The 19899-nt window shown below is 46.3% G+C and overlaps 1 protein-coding gene across 1 annotated transcript in view; it reads right to left on the bottom strand.

The window, feature by feature from the left end:
- Positions 1-2103: 2103 nt before the first annotated feature.
- Rftn1 (raftlin, lipid raft linker 1) overlaps positions 2104-19899 on the bottom strand; it is a 196834-nt gene continuing 179038 nt past the window's right edge. The window contains exons 9-11 of the mRNA XM_015494369.2: positions 12436-12539; positions 11372-11453; positions 2104-3453 (exon numbers count right to left, since the gene is read on the bottom strand). Of these exons, the coding sequence (XP_015349855.1) occupies positions 3055-3453; positions 11372-11453; positions 12436-12539 (585 nt within the window). The 3' untranslated portion in view covers positions 2104-3054. The remainder of the gene's footprint in view (positions 3454-11371; positions 11454-12435; positions 12540-19899) is intronic.

Genomic DNA, 19899 nt, shown 5'->3' with positions numbered 1-19899 from the left:
CTGAAGCTTTTTTAAAGCTGCTCTCCTCAAGCATCAACTTGAGTGAAGTATGATTAGCTTGAAAATTTGAAAAATTCATATTTAACTGAAACTTTTTGGTTACTTATAATCACTACCAAATAAGTTAGGACTTTATAAATATTATGCTTCAGTATCAGACAAACCTGAACATCTCAGTGGTGTGGATTAGAACAAAGGTTATTTAACAGTCGTCATGGTCCATCTTGAAATATGTCAGGGGTGCTAAAAATAAAGGTCTAAGTGTTCTAGGTGTTTTTATCCTAAGTGGCTTATATCCCATCTCTTCATGGTCCCAAACTGCAAGAATAGGAGCCCATGGATCCTGGGCAAGGCTACCATGTGTATTTCCTGTCAGCACTGTGATCAGCTACTATCCAGACTAAGTACTTCATGTATACTCACAAAAATCTGATAAAAAGGGGCTAAAGGTACTCATCTTAATACTTGAGAACGCAGAAATTAACCTGAGATTACATGCATAGATTGTGCGTCCTAACCAGTTCTGTCCAGTTCCAAAGCTTGGAGGGGCTTTTCTATCATATGAGCCCTACATAAAATAGCATCACCACTTGATAAACATAGATTTCCTCCTGCTCTCCAAGTATCAGTACTTTAACTTTGTGGCCCTGTCACTTGAGAGCAATATACCTACATTTCTTTAAACACATGGGGCAAGAATTTATCTCCTTCCTCCTCCTGACCCTGCAGAGGTGCCCAAGTGAATCTTGGAAATACTTTCTTAGTGAAAGAATTGGAATTTGTCCTTCGCTTCCTAGGAATGTCACACTTCAGTCACCTGATCACCCTCAACTCCCATTCCAACAGCCACAACCTCACAGACCTACATGCACAAGCTACCACAAGTCTGCAGCTTTTACAAATGCTGGCCTTCCACCCTGTCACAAGAAAAGATTTCCTTCAGGAGTCCTCCCACTTGAAATGCACATGCAGGATATTGGGATTGAGTTTTAGGGCCTTGGTGGTTCACCATTTGGAAAAAGCTATGATTCCACTCAGAGATCCTGTGGCTATTGGTTCTCAACCTTGGCCACACCTTAGAATCCCCAGTATGCTTATGAAAATCCCCATGGCCACTGCCCAGACCTTTCATTCAGTCTGGGAGTAGGCCCTGGGCATCAGTATTTTTTTAAAGCTCCAGTGTGATTCAGGAGGCACCAACTTGAGAATCTCCACTGTAGACTAATGTTTTGCCAGAATCAGCAGGAGTGTAGAAGAGGGAGGAAAAAAATCAAGACCACCTGGAATTATTTGTTAGCCTGACAGTAGGGCAAACTGAGGAATTCAAATTAGTTACAGTCACCTTTAATTTTTTTCCCCCACGGCAAATATAGCCAACGTAAATGCCAATTAATAATTGAAAAATGTACCCAAAGTTGAATAAGATAAGGTCTTCCAGCCTGGGATTGTATACTAAAAGTTTCTAGAGTGATTTTCATCCAGCCTCTTAGAAATAGTAGTTTTATTTTTTTTCAAAGTAATGATCCTTTAAGCTTTGTGCCCAGAAAGATTTGTATTAAGTCAAAATGCTGTATAGATATTAATGACAGTATAATTGTGGAAAATGTCATTTTTAAAACTAGGTATCTTTAAGAAAAAAGTCTAAAACTAGGTGTCTTTGAACTGGGCCTTCAACCCTTCTGAGGGTTGGGTGGGGGTTTGGCAAGAGGGAACCACTAAATGATATAGCTGTACACAGGTTCTTAATTCTCTTTACAAACATTACAGATGAGTTTTATTTTAATAAAAGCTTGGGAGCATGCTTATAAACTTAAAGTGGGGTTTTTGGTTTGTTTAGGAAAGGTATCTGTCTCCAACCCCCATGCCCTCTTTGCTTACCTGGTGGCATTTAAATGTCATTTTCCATCTTTCTACAGACGGCGAGAAAGCACAGCATGCCCAGCTGGCTCTGCAGTGTTCCATAGGAGCTTTGTTCTCTTCCCACAAGTCATCAAGCTGCCAGGAGTTAGAAACTTATAAAACCTGAATAACGGATGAGGAGTGGAGTCCTTTGGACATTAGGCCAGGACTTTTGTTGTCACATGATAAATACTCACAAGGCACTAAACTCAGATGATTTATTGCTTTAAGTAACTAAACAAGAGAAGAGACAGGCTGTTGTTTCAGTCAAGACAATCGGCATTCTCTCTCCAAGGTTTGCCAGATGCGTCTACTTAAAGCCTTAGCAATACTTTCTGAACAATATAAACACATGAGACACAACATACATGGGTAACAACTTGGCCAATGATACACTGATTAAAATAGCACATAACAATGGCACCCAGCCAGCCTAGATGCTCTGAAATGACAGAAGTAACATATTCCTAGGATGTGCTGAATACAAAAAAAATTTTTTTGGCATTAATACTAACACAGAACACCTTTAAACATTCTGTAAGAGTAGGTGCACAAAGACTCACCTCTTCATTTCCAAATTGCAAGTATCTAGGACTGTTTTGAGAAAAGCCAGGAGGCTGGACATCTCCCCTCCCCAATGCTGTCACTTTCTTTGCCAAAGCAGCAGGGGTCTAGCTGGAGAAGAGCCCATAGGGCTCCAGGGGGTAGTTAAAAGTCACCAGGTAGCTGCTGTGCAAAGCAGCAGGGGACAGATACTGCTCTGGCAGGGTGGGAAGGGAACAACAGCCTTGGTTTAGAGCCAGGGATGACCATAGATTTGACCCAGATTCACCCTGGTGGTCCTTTGGGGGTGGTATAGGCACTGGATGGTCCAGACCCTCCCTCAGGAGGAGTGGTGGAGCCAGAGCTGGGCCTCCAACCCTGAGGTCTAAAGGAAGTAACCTGACCTAGCATTCTAATACAGAGTCATTATGCCACCCTCCAATCAGATGTGCAGAAACCAACACTGTCAGAGACCGGCCCTGGAAGGGCCTGGGTGAGCTCACAAGGAGAGGTCAAGCCAAAGGGTAATACACAACACCAGGGCAAACCGGCTGCTGGCAAGATGCCTCCGGTTTGCCAGATCATCTAGCTTCAGCGTAACCTGCCTAAGACTCAGTTTTCTTCTGCTGGAGCAGGTTCTCCAGCAACTTCCTCTGCACCCCTATTCCCAGCATCCTCTCCCGGATTGGAGTGCCCGTAGGCCACCGGGGCCCTGGTGAAGCTGGCAGGACCATTCTGCACAGCCCCACACTCTGCAGGCTCCCCTCCCAGATAGCTGGCAGGGGCCACCTCTTCTCTGACCTCTTGAACAGGAACCTTCATCATCTCAGAGGCACCATCCTCCTGTTGCCTGTCCAGCACACAGTTTCCCACATCTCCATCTTTAGAGAACTGGTCTTCTAAATTCTTCTCGTTTTCTTCTGCTAGTCGTTTGTCTCTGGCACTGAGTTTGCCTTTGGATTTCCTCATCTGCCTGCTGTGTATGTCTTCTCGGGAGAATCGCCACTGAAACTGGAAATCACGAGAATGGGATAAATACACAGCCTCTCTGACCTCAGCTTCCTGCCCAAATCAACTGACCAGACCCAACTGCCAGGATTCCTGAGTCAACACCAACCCATCTATCCATCTGTTCATGTCTTAGAGAGTTGATTCTAAATGTGGATTTGGGGGTGCTGTGGGGTGTGCGTTCTGATGCATCCCTTACCAATGTGGCAAAAGGAGTCCTGAAATCCTGTTATTTGGAGTGCCAGGAATAGCTCCTTGGGGCCATTTTTGCAGCTACTCATTTCCAGTCTGAGCATACTGTGGGTTCCTAACTAAGCACTGGGCCTGCATTCTCTCCCCAGCTTACTAAGTTAGGGCACAGGCCATGGGGCAGATGCTGTTCTTGTGTCACCCAGAGCCCTCTGCAGGACTGACAGATTCTTTCCTCAGCTGCAAGGACTGCTGCCAGCCCTCTCACCATCTTGCCTATGGTCCCTCCTCTGCCCATGGTGACCTAGAACAGCTAGTCCAGGTGGTACGTAAGAGCTCATCACCTTGACCTAACTCTGAAAGGCCATCCCGGCTCTAGAGCCACCTCGGGGCTTGTGACTGCATCATAGCCCAGGTTTTCCCTCTGCTCCCTCCTCCACCCGCCAGATGTCTTAAGGGCACACCCTCCAAAAACTTCCTCCACCCAAATCTATCTAGGAGGCTACTTCGCGAGAAGCCCAACTGGCAACCAGAACCCTGGTCTCATCAAAGCTCTGCAGCAAGACTGCCCAGGAGAGGCCCAGCCCTGCCACTCCCTGGACAGATTGCTCAACTTGTTTTCTCATCTGTGACCCACAGGATACACAGGGGCTTTCATTTTCAGTTCCCATCATGGTCACTTCCTTCCACTTCAGCTGAACCACAGTGGTGACACCAAATATGTACTTTAATTAGACACTGTGATCGAAGGAAGCCTTTGGTTCCTACAGTGTATCACATGGCTAGAGAAGGGGGCCCAGGACTGCAATTGCACCATCAGTGGGAAACTTACCATACACATACTTATGAGTACTTTGCTATGAAAAACCAAACATATGTAAATTTTTAAAAACCATCCCACCTTTGCAGAGTTTCCCGTGGCAGAGATCTATTTCCTTAAATAAAACATTTGCTGAAATACAAGATACTGAGATTTGATGCATTATGGGATTCCCTGGATTTTAACCCCTTTTGGACAAAACCGGTAAATTTGAGTATTGCATCACAGTAGAGAAAAAGGAGTGAAATACGTGTTGAAGTCAGGATTTGACATGTATCCTATTCTCCCCTACCCAACCCCCAATAAGTTCACTTTACAATGTTGGATGGGTTTCCCCCTTTGTCACTCATTTCTTGGGACACTTATACTGCAGACTTTCCTTTGGGGGGACGGTTGGAACTTCTTCCACCCAAGCTACTCATTTCCCATGGTAGGATCACTCCACTGGCTAAGCGGCACCTCAGACCCTACTCAGCTTGTAGATGTGCACACTTCAGCCAAGACTGCCCAGCAGGCATTTTAAGGAGCCACCATCCACCAGAGGAGGCCACCAATTTCAGGCCTCAGTGGCTGCTGCTGCCTGCCACACTGATGCCTTGTGATATGCAGTGGCCATTATACCTTGATTCCAGCCCAAATGGAAGAGCCCTTTTAAAAAATGGACATTCCCAAGTAGTCAGAACCTCTTCCCATTTTACATATTTTTAGAGAGGCCAGTTAAGCCTGCCTATATATAAATAATCCTCAAGAGGTGGTCAACTATTGAAGAAATCAGGAAATTTTACTTGTGCAATTGTTTTGGCTAAGAGGCCCTTCATGCTAAAATGTCAAAGTGCTGTGGCAGCTAAGCCCAAATTAAATGCATTCTGGTATTTGTTAACTGTCGGTCCTTGGGCAAGTGATTACCCTCTGAATGTCTGTCTAAAACAGTTGTCTCTGGGCCAGGGTCCGTCCACGCCATGGCTGATGTGAACAGCACCCTCTGAAATTGTGTGGTGCACTGCCACCAGCCAGACCTTCCACCCTCAAGACTTGTCAGTTTCTAACATGATCCCAGATATCTTCTTGCCAAATATGCAGAACTCCCACAGTCCCCTCTGGGTGCCTGGCCACATTGTTTCCTCTTCACATTTTGTTGATCTCCGACAGTCGTCAAGACTGTCAAAGAAGTGCACAGGCCGTGGGAAGGCCCATAGCAAGCACACCAGCCACTTTCTCCAGGACTCTTCCTGGACTATTGGGCAGAGAAAGATCTTAAACTGTCAGTGGTGAGCTGCGTGGGAACAGCCACTTTCTGTCCTTCAGTGTCATCATGGAAAAATCTAGGACTACAGTTGTCTGTGCCTTCAGATGGATTTGTGGGTGACCTCATGACTCCTACCACAGCTGCCATGGGTGCTGCAGACAGATTCCCAGGAAGCTCTGACCCAGGCCTTCCCTTTTCCTTTGTTTTTCCTTGACCAGGGGAGGCTCTCAGGGAGAGACAGTGGCTCAAACTCAGGGATACATAATCTGGAAGCTGAATGTTGAGGGTCACGAAGGCAGACTGCCTTAGAACAGATGCTGAGGAAGGAACAGGAACATACCAAAAGAGCCACTGTGTCAATATGGATCACAGGTTCTCATTTCCCTGAATTCCAAAGCAAGACCCTCATTCAACATTATTAGTGCTGTTTTAAAGGTGATCACAGATTCAGAAAGGTTATGCAACTTGCCCCAAATCACACAGGTGGAAAATAGTGCTGGAATTCAAACTCTGCTTTTTCCAGCTCCACCTTTCTAAGCCTTTCTTTCTTGGCTAAAGGCCTTAGTCTCTTGCTTCTGAGAGAATTGAGAGGAAGTGACAGGAGAGGCTATACCTTTGAAATACTTAGCCCAAAGCATGATGCCTCAGCCTTCAGACCTTACAAGGGCGAAATGTATCTGCTAGGTCAGATGCTGAGCTCATTAGGTTGAGTAATGAGCTAATCAGAGTCCAGACTCAACTGCCATTAAAAATACTTTGGTTTTGCTTATTACAAACAAGTATCTATACTGAAGTCTCCTTGACAGGCAACCCCCCCCCCCAATACCAGGGATGAAACCCAGGGGCACCACTGAACCACATTCCTAGCCCTTTTAGAGACAGGCCCGAAGCAACTCGGCAAGATCCTAAGTTGCTGAGGCTAACCTTGAACTAGCAATGCTCCTGCCTCAGCCTCCTGAGCTGCTGGGATTATAGGAGTGCACTATCACACCCTGCAACAGGCACATTAAAAAAAAAAAAAAAAGAATTACTATAAAATTGGAATGGAGATCCCCGGGTGATTCTGAAAAAGGGTCCTAACTGTTCACTAAGACCCTGGCACTTTGCCCTCAGCAGACACCAAGATCACTGAAGGGCTCCTTCAAACAGCTGCCCACCCTGTTCCAGAGGGTCTGACCCTGTAGGCATGGGGAGGGAAGGCAGACTTTGAGTCTGACAAACTCCAGGGTGGTGATGATATTGCCAGTCAATGGACCACATTTTGAAACCCACTTAACTAAGAAGAAAAAACTGGGCAGGGCTTAGCCACTCAGGAAATATCTGGGGAGAAAAAAAACACCATCTCCCAGCCCTCCTTTTGCCATCAGGGAATAGCTTCCTCCATACTCCTCCCTTCTACCTTCTACCTGTCTCTTTCACCATGCAGGCCTTGCTCTTTCTCCTTTAAGCAGAGGACAGTCACAGTTTTAAATAAACAAAAACCTCAAGATCCCAAGGCTCAAAAAGGAGACACCCCAGAAAGCAAGGAGAGGCTAGGGGTATGTGTCTTTGGCCTACCCCAGTGTGTTCTGCGTTCTGAGAAATACCAGGGAAAATCTGAGCCAACCACAAATTGGCTAGGAAAACAGCCTGCAGAGTCAGGGTCTTTCCAAACCAGATAATGTGCAACACCTGAGTGTGCCCCGAATCCAGGGCTCCTTCAAACTTGGAGAACTGAGAGAAGAAAATCCTTGGCTTTACAGTAGTGTGTGTCCAGAGTTCAGCAGGGGCCTAATGGATTTAAATTGCACGGTTTAATAAGTTATATATATGTGTCCACTTAAAACATTTTAGCTGGAAGAGAGACTTCTGAATAGTAGAAATCACCTTTTCCCTTTGAAGGAGTTTAGTATTTGCTTTGAAAAATCACACATACACAGAGGTTTCTTTCAAATGCTGAAAGGTCTTGGAGAATTTTGTCCATGTTGCTCATTAAAAGAGGACCCGATGCGCCACATCCTTGATGTGGCGATCCTGCAATTTCTTTCAAAAGTTTCAGTGCTAGATTGGAATGTACATGTTCTGGGCTCCGAAGTTTGATTACTCATTCATTGATTCAATAGATATTTGTTGAGCACCAATGAAAATCCAGGTACTGGGTGAACAGTAATCAAAGGGAAAAGTCTTTGCTCTCCTGGAATGAATGTCTGACTACCAGGAAAGAATAAATCAAAGAGCATAAATCACGAGAGATCCACAGGAGAGCTCTGCACGGCAGGGGAATACGGTTCTTCTGCACTGTGTTGTGAAGAAGCCTGGCTTGGCCTCAATTAAGAGAGGTGTCCTGAGAAAAGGACGCCCGAGTGGAGATGAAATGGAAGAGTGTATCCTAGGTGAGGTAACAGCCAAAGCAAGGCCCCTGTGGCCAAGGAGAGCAGAGGAGCATGGGCGCTGGGATGCAGAGTAAGGGGCTGGCAGAAGTAAGAGGGGGCCAGATCACATAGGGCCATGGATAGATTCAAGAGTTTATTAGCTCAATTCACAATAGCTAAACTGTGGAACCAACGTAGACACCCTTCAACAGATGGATGGATAAAGAAACTGTGGTGTATATACACAATGGAATATTAGCATTAAAAGAGAATGAATTATGGCATTTGTAGGTCAATGGAGAATATCACATTAAGTGAAGTAAGCCAATCCCAAAAAACCAAAGGCTGAATGTTCTGATAAGTGGATGCTGATCCATAATAGAGGGATATGGGAAAAATGGAGGAACTTTGATAGGACAAAGAGGAGGGAGGTGTGGGAAGAGGGCATGAGGGGAGGAAACATGGTGGAATGAGATGGCCATCACATAATGGTGCGACGCTACATGGTATGCAACCACAGAAATGTAAAGTTGTGCTGCAGTTGTGTACAATGAATCAAAATGCATTCTGCTGCCATATATACCTAATTAAAATAAATAAAAAGAATATCCCCTCCGTGGATTGCTTTAGATTACTAGTATGGTTGGTATGGGAAAAAAAGTTTCTAGGGCCTAAAGTTGACAGGTCTTAAGGGTAAGCTAAATATAGTAGGAAGGAGAGGGCAAGTTAGGGAGGACCCCCCAGGTGGGCGGGTGTTGTTCCTCTAGATGGGGCCAGGTGGGCCAGGTAGGGAGGGGCAAAGTCCTGTGCATGCTCTTGGATGGAGCAAGCGAGAGGAGGTAGCGCACTGCAGTCCCGTGCAAAGCAAGGGCTGAAAACACAGATGTAACAGCATTGAGGTCCTGAGTGAAGTCCTGGGACGGAAGATTTTCTGAGAAGACGAGAGAGAGAGAGAGAGAGAGAATCCCAAGGAACTTGGTGTATCAGAACACGGTGGGACAGAACCAAGAGAAAACGGTGTGGCACACACTGTCAAGAGCTGTGGGTTCCATCATGAGGACTACATGGAATTACCAGGGGATACAGACCGAGGGGGCTGAGGCAACAATGATGGAGACAAAGAGATACATCGAGTGTGGAAGATGCATAAAGATGTTTAGTGGCAAACTCCCCTCTTCCTGGGACTATACCAGTGAGGTGACTTGGAGGTCTCACGAGAGCACAAGTACTTGACATCATGCACCTCCAATCTTGAAATGATGCAGGCACATTAAAAGAGAAAGCAGTCTACCTGCATTTATTATAGAGCCGATTAGGTCTGGAAGTTATTACTAAATTGGTGGTGTAGGGGGTGTCCTCCCATCTTCTCCAGTTTTTCCCCCAAAGAAAGGCAGTTCTGCCTTCTTGGGAATTGAATGCTGTGTTGCTCTGTTACTGAGCTACATCCTCAGCCTTTTTTGAGACAAGGTCCAAGTTACCGAGGCTGCCCTCAAACTTTCATTCTCCTGCCTTAGCCTCCTGAGTCACTGGGATCACAGGTGCGCACTACCACACCCAGCCTGGCTCAAATTGGCCACTGACTTGTCCCTGCCAGGCCAGGGCCTTCCTACTGAAGTCAAATTGCACCACAGGCAGACACCTGGCAAGGAAAGACAGCACTGTCTCCTTAAGGGCTGACGCCAGATTCCTTCCAACGTTTGGCAGGAGAACTCTTATGCACTGCTTGTTGAATGTCACTTTCTCTGAGTGATGTCATCCCGTGAGCCTGTGGCAGAGCAGTACTGACAGTGGTCTGTGGCCATCCATCTTCCAGCCGGTGGCTGACTGCTCCTGGTGGTTAATAGTGGATCAGCGACTGCCTGCTGGTCCACTGCTGCTGTCACCTGTCACATTACCATCCCAGAGCCTGGAGAGAGCCCTTCCTCTGCACTCCAGCCCATCTGGCTTTGCGTCCCCATCGCCTTGGCATTCCTTCCATGAGTGGGCACCCCCTGGATTTGTTGGCTGGTGAGGGGCTACTCCAATCTGTTCGCTGGCTGGATGCTCCTGCCTGGGCCTCTGTGTCCAGAAAACACAAGGAACCAACCAAGAGTGGGGAACCTAGAGATGGTGCAACTGTGCAGAGCTGAGCAGGTCAGGCAGGTTCTGTCCAGAGTATGACCTTCACCATCAGAATGGAGTAAAGCGGATCCAGGTGACACCTAACTGGAGCTTTAGTGGATTCCCTCAAGTGCCTGGACTCATACTGAGCAACTGGTGATACACCCACAATATATCACATAGCTTTCACAAAATACCTGAGAAAAATCAACTTAAAAGGAGGGAAAGATTTATTTTGGCTCACGGTTTCAAAGGAGGATTAAGTCTGTGGTTGGCTGACACCAGTGTTTCGGGGCAGCATCAGGTAGAGGATGGCAGAGGAGCTGCTCACTTTCTGGTGTCCAGAAAACAGACAGGAAGGGGCCAGGTCCCTGTAGCCCCATCAAGGGCATGCTCAATGACCTAATTTCCTCCCCCTAGACTTCTTCCCAGTAGCTCCATCAGCTGGAACCAAGCCTTCCACACGTGAGCCACTGATGGATATTTAACACACAGGTAAAGGCTGCAAAGCATGGGGGTGTGAAGCCTTAGAGTCACCTGGCCCAAGGGGAGGACTTGAACTTAGCTTTAGGAAACAGCAGATTCTGAGAATGGCCACAATCTCTTAGTGCAGCTGTACCCAGAACTGTTCATGAGAAGTCTAGCAAGAGGGAAAAGACCCTGGGAATCCCTGACCACAGCCTGGCCTGAGGACTTGCTGCCACATGCTATGACTCGCTTCCATCTGTATCACCAGCTGTTACTGTGGCCATCCATCCTTGACAGGTCAGAGCCTGTCAAGAAGGGACTCTGGCAGGGTCTCTTTGCCAAGATCAGCAAACATCTATGTCCTGAGGATCAAACGTGCAAGCCAGAGCGCCAATCAGCTTGTAGTGGGATTAAGACAGAGAAGCCAGCCACATCTTGAGCTCAAGCTATCCCCACCCCAGTCAGACTACAGCTGATGTGTTACCCCCGATTTTGGCATTGTGGGATTATCTGGTATCTGTGGGGGTCCAGAAAAGCCTCTGTCCCTCCATCCAGCCTGGCCCTCAGGAGGTTGGCAGAATAGCCCTCCAGTCCCCTCAGTAGCCTCAGGTGTGATTCAGTCTGTCAAGGGGCTCAGGTGTTCCCTGGGCTCTGAAAGCACTTGAAAGTTGGAGCAGGCTGCCCATCCAGCTGCTGTGGGAAATGCACTGGAAGATGAAGCTCTGTTGAAACCCAGAGGTTTCTTACCTTTGATTCCTTCTTCTTGATTTTCTGAGGTAGACATGGTCTCTGAAGAAAGACAATCTGCTTGGTGGAGATGCTCCCTTCCCTACAACACAGTGAGCTGAGACTGAGTCATGTTACACCGGAGGAACCCCAAATCTAGCCTGGGTGCTACAGTCCCCAATTTCATGACAGTGGGCACCATCTTGCTACATGCCTGCATTGCGTGCCTGAGCCTGTGTCAGCCAGGCCCTCTGCTCACCTCCTGTAATGGCTGGAGAGCCCAATGCAGGGAAAGCACCACCAGATGGTGAAAGAAATGGCCCCACTCCACTCACCCACCCCCAGTCTGGGGGCCATCTCAGATGACCTGCAGAAGCATTCTGGGTATCCCTGCAAAGCAGGCTCCCTAGGTGAAAACTCCCTTCCCTTGATGTAAAGTAGTTGGCATCTTAATCAAATGGGGACACACTGGTGAGACTCAGACTCAGAGGTGGGGCCTCTCCCAAGGCTATCTTTGGTAATTATGGCAGGGATGGGGGTGTAAATAAGGACCTGGGTGAAGAGCTCAGTCCTCAGCCATGAGGACAGCTGGCAGAAGTATGACCAACGTGAGCTCGTTCACAGCTCAGCTCCTACAGACACGCAGTGCCAGGTGGGTAGCACCATGGCAGCTGCCAATCAGCTCTGACCCACACAAACAGAAGTGGTGAGGGTGGCTCATCCCTGTGACTTGGAGCTAATGATGACAGAAACAGTGTATAGGAGAGCATCATTTTCTCTTGCCTCCACCCTTCTGGTTCTCTTTTAAAATCTCTTAACTTGCAAACATCTTCTCACCACATTTGGCCCAGGTGGCTAATCTTAGGTCCCCTGGGCAGGACAGATTCCCTGGGCAGAAGGGGTAAAGAGGAGGTGTGTGTGAGAGTGGAGAAGGTGAAATTCTGGCTCTGCATCTCCCAGTTGGAGGGTCAACACACCAGCTTCACAGGCTTGTCGCAGGATTAAGTCAGTCCTCCACATGGAGTGCTTGTTAGAACAGTGCCTAGCATGGAGTAACTTCAATAACAACAACCAGTCATTGTTACCTGGTAGTCTTGACAACGGGAGTCGGTAGCACACAGGTGAGCTGCCAGCCATAGGCTGCCAGTGAGTTCAGCAGGGGCACGTAGTCAGTCTGAATCTCCACGCCCTGGGCAAAAAAAGGCCACCATTAGCCCCACTGCTGCCTCAAACCACCTCCAAGCCACAGGAGGCCACTGTTCCATCTACCAGCCCAACAAAGCCAAGAAGAGGTGCTCTGTTGTGTGCCGGAGAGTTAGATTTTAGAGCCAAACTGCCAACATGGGATTTCTTTCCAGGCCCTGACACAGTCTGTAGTTGGCAAGGAATTACAGCCAAAAGATTAATCCATTAATTTTGTTTTATTCTTGTCTGGACAAATAGCCTCCTGTGAGTTTCATTGAAGAAACACAATTACCTCGCCTCAAAGGCACGTTCAGGGTCTATGATAACACACACTGCTCTGGATGATTTCAGAGTGTCATGGGGAGTTAAATTACATTTGACAAATGATCAAGTCATTTGCATCCAGTCTCAGCCTGGCACACATACATGCATGCACACGTGTGCGCACACACCCCCGTGCACACACAGAAGCAGTTTCACCTGTGCTATCCACCCTGCCATCCAGAGATGAATGCTGTCAGTGCTTTATTTCAAATTAGGATCCAGGGGACTAATACTTATCTTTCAATCTGAAAATGCAGCCCTGCTCACACAAGAAGACAACCCTAAGGTGAGGCCACTGCGCTGGGTTACTCCATGTAGGCACCTTCACCACACCAGCTAGGCTGTGAACACCCTGGACTCCTGTTTTCTTAGCTTGTCACTGGCCTCAGAAAATGTCAAACATGCATCCAGATTCCCTGTGTCCCGTGGGTGCACACGATTCATTCCTCGAGTGTTTGAGAACTGCAGTGGGATGCACAGGTGAAGAACAGCACAGCCCTGCCGCAGAGTTCACAGTGCGATCACCAAAGTACAGACTGGTCTGCTGCCAGGGCCACAGGCCTCGAATGTCAGAAAAAAGAAAGATCCAGGCCACCGTCAAAGCCAGCTTTCAGGAACCTGCACAAATTACAAGATGAAGCTGGGCCTGGGGCTCCAAGCAGGGTGGGCTTCATGTGGAGGCATCAGTGTGTAGTAGCCTGGAGTGCCGTGCTGGCAAGGGAAGCAGCCCTGGTGAGACTGCCTGCTGGCGGCCATTCGGGAACACAATCAGCTCATCTGTCTGCCCTACACTTGGGAGCCAGAAGGAAGGGAGGGAGATGAAAGAACAATCTGCCCGCCTCTTCAGACAGCTTTTAAACTTTCTGTAACTGGACACCAATCCCACTGTGCCTCCACAAGTCACCGGAGCCCCTCGAAACTAATGTATCCTTTGGGAAACTCAAATTTTCTCAAATGTATGCAGGAAGTATGGACCTGAGCCGTGACTCTCAAAGCTTGGTCCTGGAGCAGGCAACATAGGGGCCTTACCTGGAACTTGTGAGAAATAGATTCTTGGGGCCCAGCTGAGACCCACTAATCAGAAACTCTGGGAATGAGCCCCTGGAATCAGTATTTTCAAGAGCTCCTCTCAATAGTTCTTATACAGATATGCATGAAATCACTGCCTAGATATCTCTTAGGTCTTCTGGGGGAGAGAGTCTAATTCTGCAGCCAGAATCTATCAGCTGTCACTCCCAATCTAAGCTTTCCCATTATTCTCCATATAAAGAAGAAGAAAAAAATAGATGGACTTTTAAAGGATCAACTGTCTGAGAAATGATGATGAGGGCAGAGTGTCTCGCTGGAAGGGGATTCGGGGAAGAGAGAAGAAAGGAGAACAATGTCATCAGTTTATGGAAGGCTGCAGCAGAGGATGCCACTGTGGCCCCTCCCCAAGCCCCAGTCACGGGAGATGGTCAACACTTGGCCAGCAGGCTCCTTTCTGCAGTCCCCCTGGCACACAGGTGCCTCCCTTCCAGCCCAGCACCCTTGGCCAGTACCCCTTCTGCCAGGCTGGAGGAAGAGCCCTGTGGCTATTGTATCCAGAGTTCCCCTGCCCCCATGCCTGTGTTCCCGGTCTAAAGAGAGAAAGGAGGAAAAAAAAATTTAAATCCACATTCTCCAGCTTTGCGAGGTTATGATTACTTGGGCCTATCATGAATAACCTTCCCACTTTATCAAGCACTGTGACAAACCCACCACAATCAGACAGTAGCCATAGCAACCAGGACAAGCTTTGGCGCCTCACAAAGCCCTGAGTGGCAGAATGGAGTCCTTTTATTGGTGGCTATACCCTGGCCCGGTTTTCTCTGCGTGAGCCCAGAGCTGCAAGACAATGAACGACCCCTGCCGCAGCCTGACCCGCCTGTTCAGACGGGCCTCACCAGGGTGGCTTCTATTTTGCTTCCATTTTATTTCATTTTGTCACTATCTTAAAGAGAAAAACAGCAGGATTTCGCCCAAACAGTTTTTTTCCCCTCTCAGGGTGGGAGATGTCAGCCAGAGGGTGCAGAATCATAAAGACCAAAAGGACAAGGGAAAACACAGCAAAACATTACTGGTCCTTGGGAGGGTTCAATCCCAAGTGTTAATTCCTGGTCATCAATCACGTGGTGAGTTGATGAGTGAAATAAAAGAAATGTTAGAAGTGAGGTGTGACTCTCTGCCAGGCTCTCCCACTCCAACTATTTTGGCCGTCTCCATGTAATTAATGTTCAATGTGGCTTTCCATAAGCATCTATCAAAGGCAGTTTGCATATTATCAATGCAGCAAGACGACAGCATTTCTAAAACACGAGATGAGCCCCGTGCAGAAGACACTTTTAAGTCCATTAGCTAAGAAAGGTGGTAGGAAACGGATCTGGATGGAAGGCTCACTTTGATCTGCTTTTTTGTGACACTCTAGTGAGGAGAAGAAGAAAGCAGCAACCGGCACTCCAAAGCCAGCCTGCTTATCAAACGAAAAGACATTTCTTTCTGTGAGTCAGAGCAAAAATTTTAATTAACTCTCCACTCTCTTGTGGTGGATACGTAATCTCCCATCACACCTGGAGTGTTAAAAAAAAGTAGAGCATGTCCTGTGGTTTTTCAACTTGTATAAAAGGAATTCATTTGTATTTATGGCTCTTTTCCCCCTTTGTTCCCTGTAATTTCTCCAGTGGTTGCAAATCAGCTAAGGAAACAGACATCCAACACAGCCTTCCCTTAACCCTGTAAAAATGTAACAATATAGAGTTTACTAAGAAATGCATTTGTCTTTTGATAATTTTTAAAGATCCTCTGTGCCGGCAAAAGAATGAGGAAGTCACATATTGGTCCAGTGAGAAAGTTCATACTTTCAAATACAGTTTGCCCTTTCCTAATAACTTAAACTCTAGAAGTCAAAAAATAATAATTTGATTACATAAAAATCCATTTGCGTGACAAAAGACAACATTCACAAGTTCAAAAGATGAATGAAGAAATGGGAAGATATTTGTAGTCATATTATAGCTAAGAAAGCGCCTCTAGAAATTGATAGGCAAAAAGTCCAGTAATCTCAAGTTTTTCAATTGGACAAGGATTTAAAGATCAAAGAAAAGGAAAATCAAATGGTCATTAAGCATGTGAAGAAAAAAGCAGACTCTCGTAATAAAAGAAATGCATATTAAACTACCCTAAGAGACTGTTTTTTTTTTTACCTATCAAACTGGTTGTTTTTTTAAAAAAAAAACCTTCAAGTTTGACAACGGACTTTGTTGACAAGACTGTCGGGAAGCAACCATTTTATCACATTGCTGATGAGAGGGCAAACTAAGTCAACCTTTGGGGAGGACAATTTGACAGTCTCTCTCAAAATTATAAATACATTTAACCTTAGACCTAACAATCTCATTTCTGGGAATTTATCTTTTGTATATATATGAAAATGTACAAAGATGTTCACTGGAAAACTGTAATAGCAAGACACTGGAAAAAAAAAAAAAAACCCAAGTGTCCATTAGTGTTAGGCTTGTTAACTTGGTATGTTTTCATACAGAGGCTGGAGGAACTGGGAATTAGTGGTTGCTCATGTGTTGACCCAGAGCATACAGGACAACGGGGGACAATGAGAGGAAAGAATTCCCTTCCAAACACGCTAAAGTTGAGGAACCTGTAAAGATGTCTTGCAGAAAATGAAACTGCATGTAGGTAGACAGAATAACAGCCTCCAAAGATAACTACACTCTAATCTCCAGAGCCTGTGAATGTGTTCCCTTACATGGTAAAAACAAGATTTGGCAACATTTTGAGTAGGACTGCAAATTAGTACAAACACTGTGGAAATCAATATAGAGATTTCTCAGGACTAGGAGTAGAACTACCATATGACCCAGCTATCTCATGCTAAGAGCTGAGATTGGCATACAACAGTGATACCTGCATCCCAATGCTTACTGCAGCATAATTCAGAATAGCCAAGTTAAGGAACCAGCCCAGGTATCTGTCAACAGGTGAATGGATAAAGGAAATGTGGTATATATCCACAATGGTGTTCTACTCAGCCATAAAGGTGAGTGAAATTATGTCATTTCCTGGTAAATGGATGGAACTAAAGAACATCATTCTAAGTGAAATAAACCAGGCACAGAAAATGAAGGATTGAATGTTTTCTCCTCCTAGGTGGAAGCTAGAGAGATATAAAGAATAAGGAAAGGTGGATCTCATGAAAATAGAAGAGAGAACAGTAGAGGAAAGGGATAAGGGGGAGGACAAGAGAGGGACTGCAGAATGAAATTAACCAAATTATGTGCATGTATGAATCCCACTTTTATGAATAATAATAACGTACTGATTAAAAAATAATAGAAGACCAGTGGAGTAGAGGAAGGAGATTAGGAGAGGGAGGAGGGAAAGGAAAAGGGAAAATATTGGGGAATGAGATGGATCAAATTATGTTATGTGCATTTATAACAAATCCTACTGTTCTGTATAATTATAGCACTAATAAAGACATAATAAAAAAGATTTGGCAAATGTGATTAACTCAAGAATCTTGACATGGACAGTTTATCCTGGATTACTTTGGGTGGAGCCAGTGTAGTAACAAAGGCAGGAGAGTCAGAATCAGAGATGTGATGAGAGAAGCAGAGGCCAGAGTGATACCAGGAAGGGGCCACAAGACAAGGAACATGGGCAGGTTCTAGAAGCTAGGAAGGACTCCCTGATCCTTGAATCTTCAAAAACAATGTGGTCCTGGCAACATCTCGACTTTATCCCCTTGTACCCATTTCAGACTTCTGATCTCTGGATAACAAACTTATGTTGTTTCAAGCCACTAAACTTGTGGTAATTTGTTATAGCAGCAAAAAGAAACTAATCCACAGCCCAATGTCAGGCAACGCTTAGAGTGGAGATAAGAACTTGGAGGCATTGGCCAGCACAGGATGAGGCTAAGGACCAGGTTTCCTGGTGAGGGGGATGAGCCAAAGATGACATGAGCCACAGTGGTGCATAGGCAGGTGAAGGTCCACAAGGAAAGTGGAGACTCGCAGGTAGGGCAGCAGGAGAATGCCAAGCTGAAAGAGAACATTTCACTTCTATGATCAAATGCAAAGTGGATATTACAAAGTTGGGGGGCTTGCAGAAAACTCAGCATGTCCATCCCTCAGCATCCTAAAGAGTAAGAGTATGCCTGGCACCACAATTCATTCATCAGTCTCAACATTCAGTGAACCTGGCTCTGGGCTGGGCACTTGGATGCAAAGATGTGTGAGCTTTTCTGTCCCAGGAGAGGCCAGGCCAGGGGATGGGGAGAATGGCCACATGGCTCCCCACCAGATAGAAGCTCATGCAGGCATGGGGGAGGGAGGGAAGGAAGGAAGTGATGGCTTGCCCCTCCATCCTCTCTGGATAAAGCGCACACCCCTCTGGAGCCAGCCGCCCGGGCAGACCTGCCCGCCTCACTCTCGTCCTCCTCCAGGCTACCACTGTGCCTGCCAGCCAGGGGGAGGGACAGGCGTTACTGGCCGGCTGGAGATGTTGTTTTCCTCTTTGTCTTACACACAATGCCCCAGAAAAACATTTTGCTGATATGTAATTAGGCCAACATAATAGAGTCTAAGAGAGCAGTCATCTCATTTTCCACAACTTTGGCTTTCAAAATGTTCAAAGAGAATAAAAAGAAAAAAGCTTAGTTCTTAGATGTAGAAAAGGGGGCAGATGAAAATACATGTAGCATGTAGAAAGCTTCAGTTCCAAGACTCCTTGCCCACCCCTGCTGGTGAATTCACATCTTTGCTTGATTTACTGCACCACACGCATAGGGCAGCTCACTCCATAGCATTTTAGGAACTCGACAGGATAATGGATAATAGTTTGGGTAATAGTTATTATTATTTGAAGTACATTGTTTACAAAAATGGTCTCAATTACGACCTCCCTGAAAAGGCCACTTTACAACGTTACTGGACAGCTTCTTGCATAAAGACCATTTCTCCACCTCTAGAATCCTGGAATCTTGGAACCTGCTCTGACAAAAAGGATCTGGCAGATGAGATGATGGGAGTTCTGAACCCAGGCCTCAGGGGACCTTGCTGCATCTGCCTGCTCTCAGAGACCTTGCTCCTGCCATGAGGACAAGCCCAGGCTAGCCCATCGGGTGATGCCAGACACATGGCCCAGACCATCAGCAAACATGTGGGAGATGCCACCTTGGATCCGCCCACCAGCCACCAGACAACCGCTATGTGTGAGTCTTGCTGAGATCGGTGGAGACTCACCCATATGAACAAGATCCCAGCTAACCACCATTTTTTTTTTTTTTTTAGTAGAGATTTAACCCAGGGGAGCTTTACTACTGAGCCACATCCCCATTCCTTTTTGAGACAGGGTCTCACTAAGTTGCTGAGGCTCTTGAACTTAAGATCCTCTTGCCTCTGCCTCCCAAGTTGCTACGACTGCAGGCATGTGCCACCACACCCAGCCTCCCTTGCTATTTTAAATCACTGTGCTTTGGGGTGCTTTACTACATGACAGAAGCTAACCTGTATCTTATTCTAGGGAGAGCCAACTAACCAAGCCAACCTTTAAGAGGAAAATCTTTGTGGAAGTCACCTTGATAATGGAACACACAGACCTGAGTGGAGAGCAGCAGGAGGTTAAGGGAATAATTCTATAAAACAGGCCCACTGTGTGACCGCACATGCTTCCTTTTCTAAGAAGCAATTTGCCTACACCCCTGCCTGCCTTAAGTGGCTAGAATATGTCACATTCCTCAGTAAATGAAGAGAAATGAAGGAGAAATTTAGGCCTGAAATAATGTCATTAAGAGAACACAAGATGCCCTGAAGGATAGACTTTTGTGACCCTTTCCACAGACCAGATCCCGGAACTCAAGGAGATAAGGATAATTCTACCTAACCATAAAATCTAAGAATTTATGGTTAAGAATTCAATTAGAACCAGTCAGCATGGGCCAAAGAGACCTAGAGTTGTCATGTCAGTGGGAACTTGAAAGTCTGATGTCATCCTGCTGTCAG

This window comes from Marmota marmota, unplaced genomic scaffold (assembly GCF_001458135.2).
Source record: "Marmota marmota marmota unplaced genomic scaffold, marMar, whole genome shotgun sequence".
Classification (NCBI taxonomy): domain Eukaryota; kingdom Metazoa; phylum Chordata; class Mammalia; order Rodentia; family Sciuridae; genus Marmota; species Marmota marmota.
The sequence above is the reverse complement of the archived record's forward strand: the minus strand, read 5'-3'. Positions and strand labels throughout refer to the sequence as shown.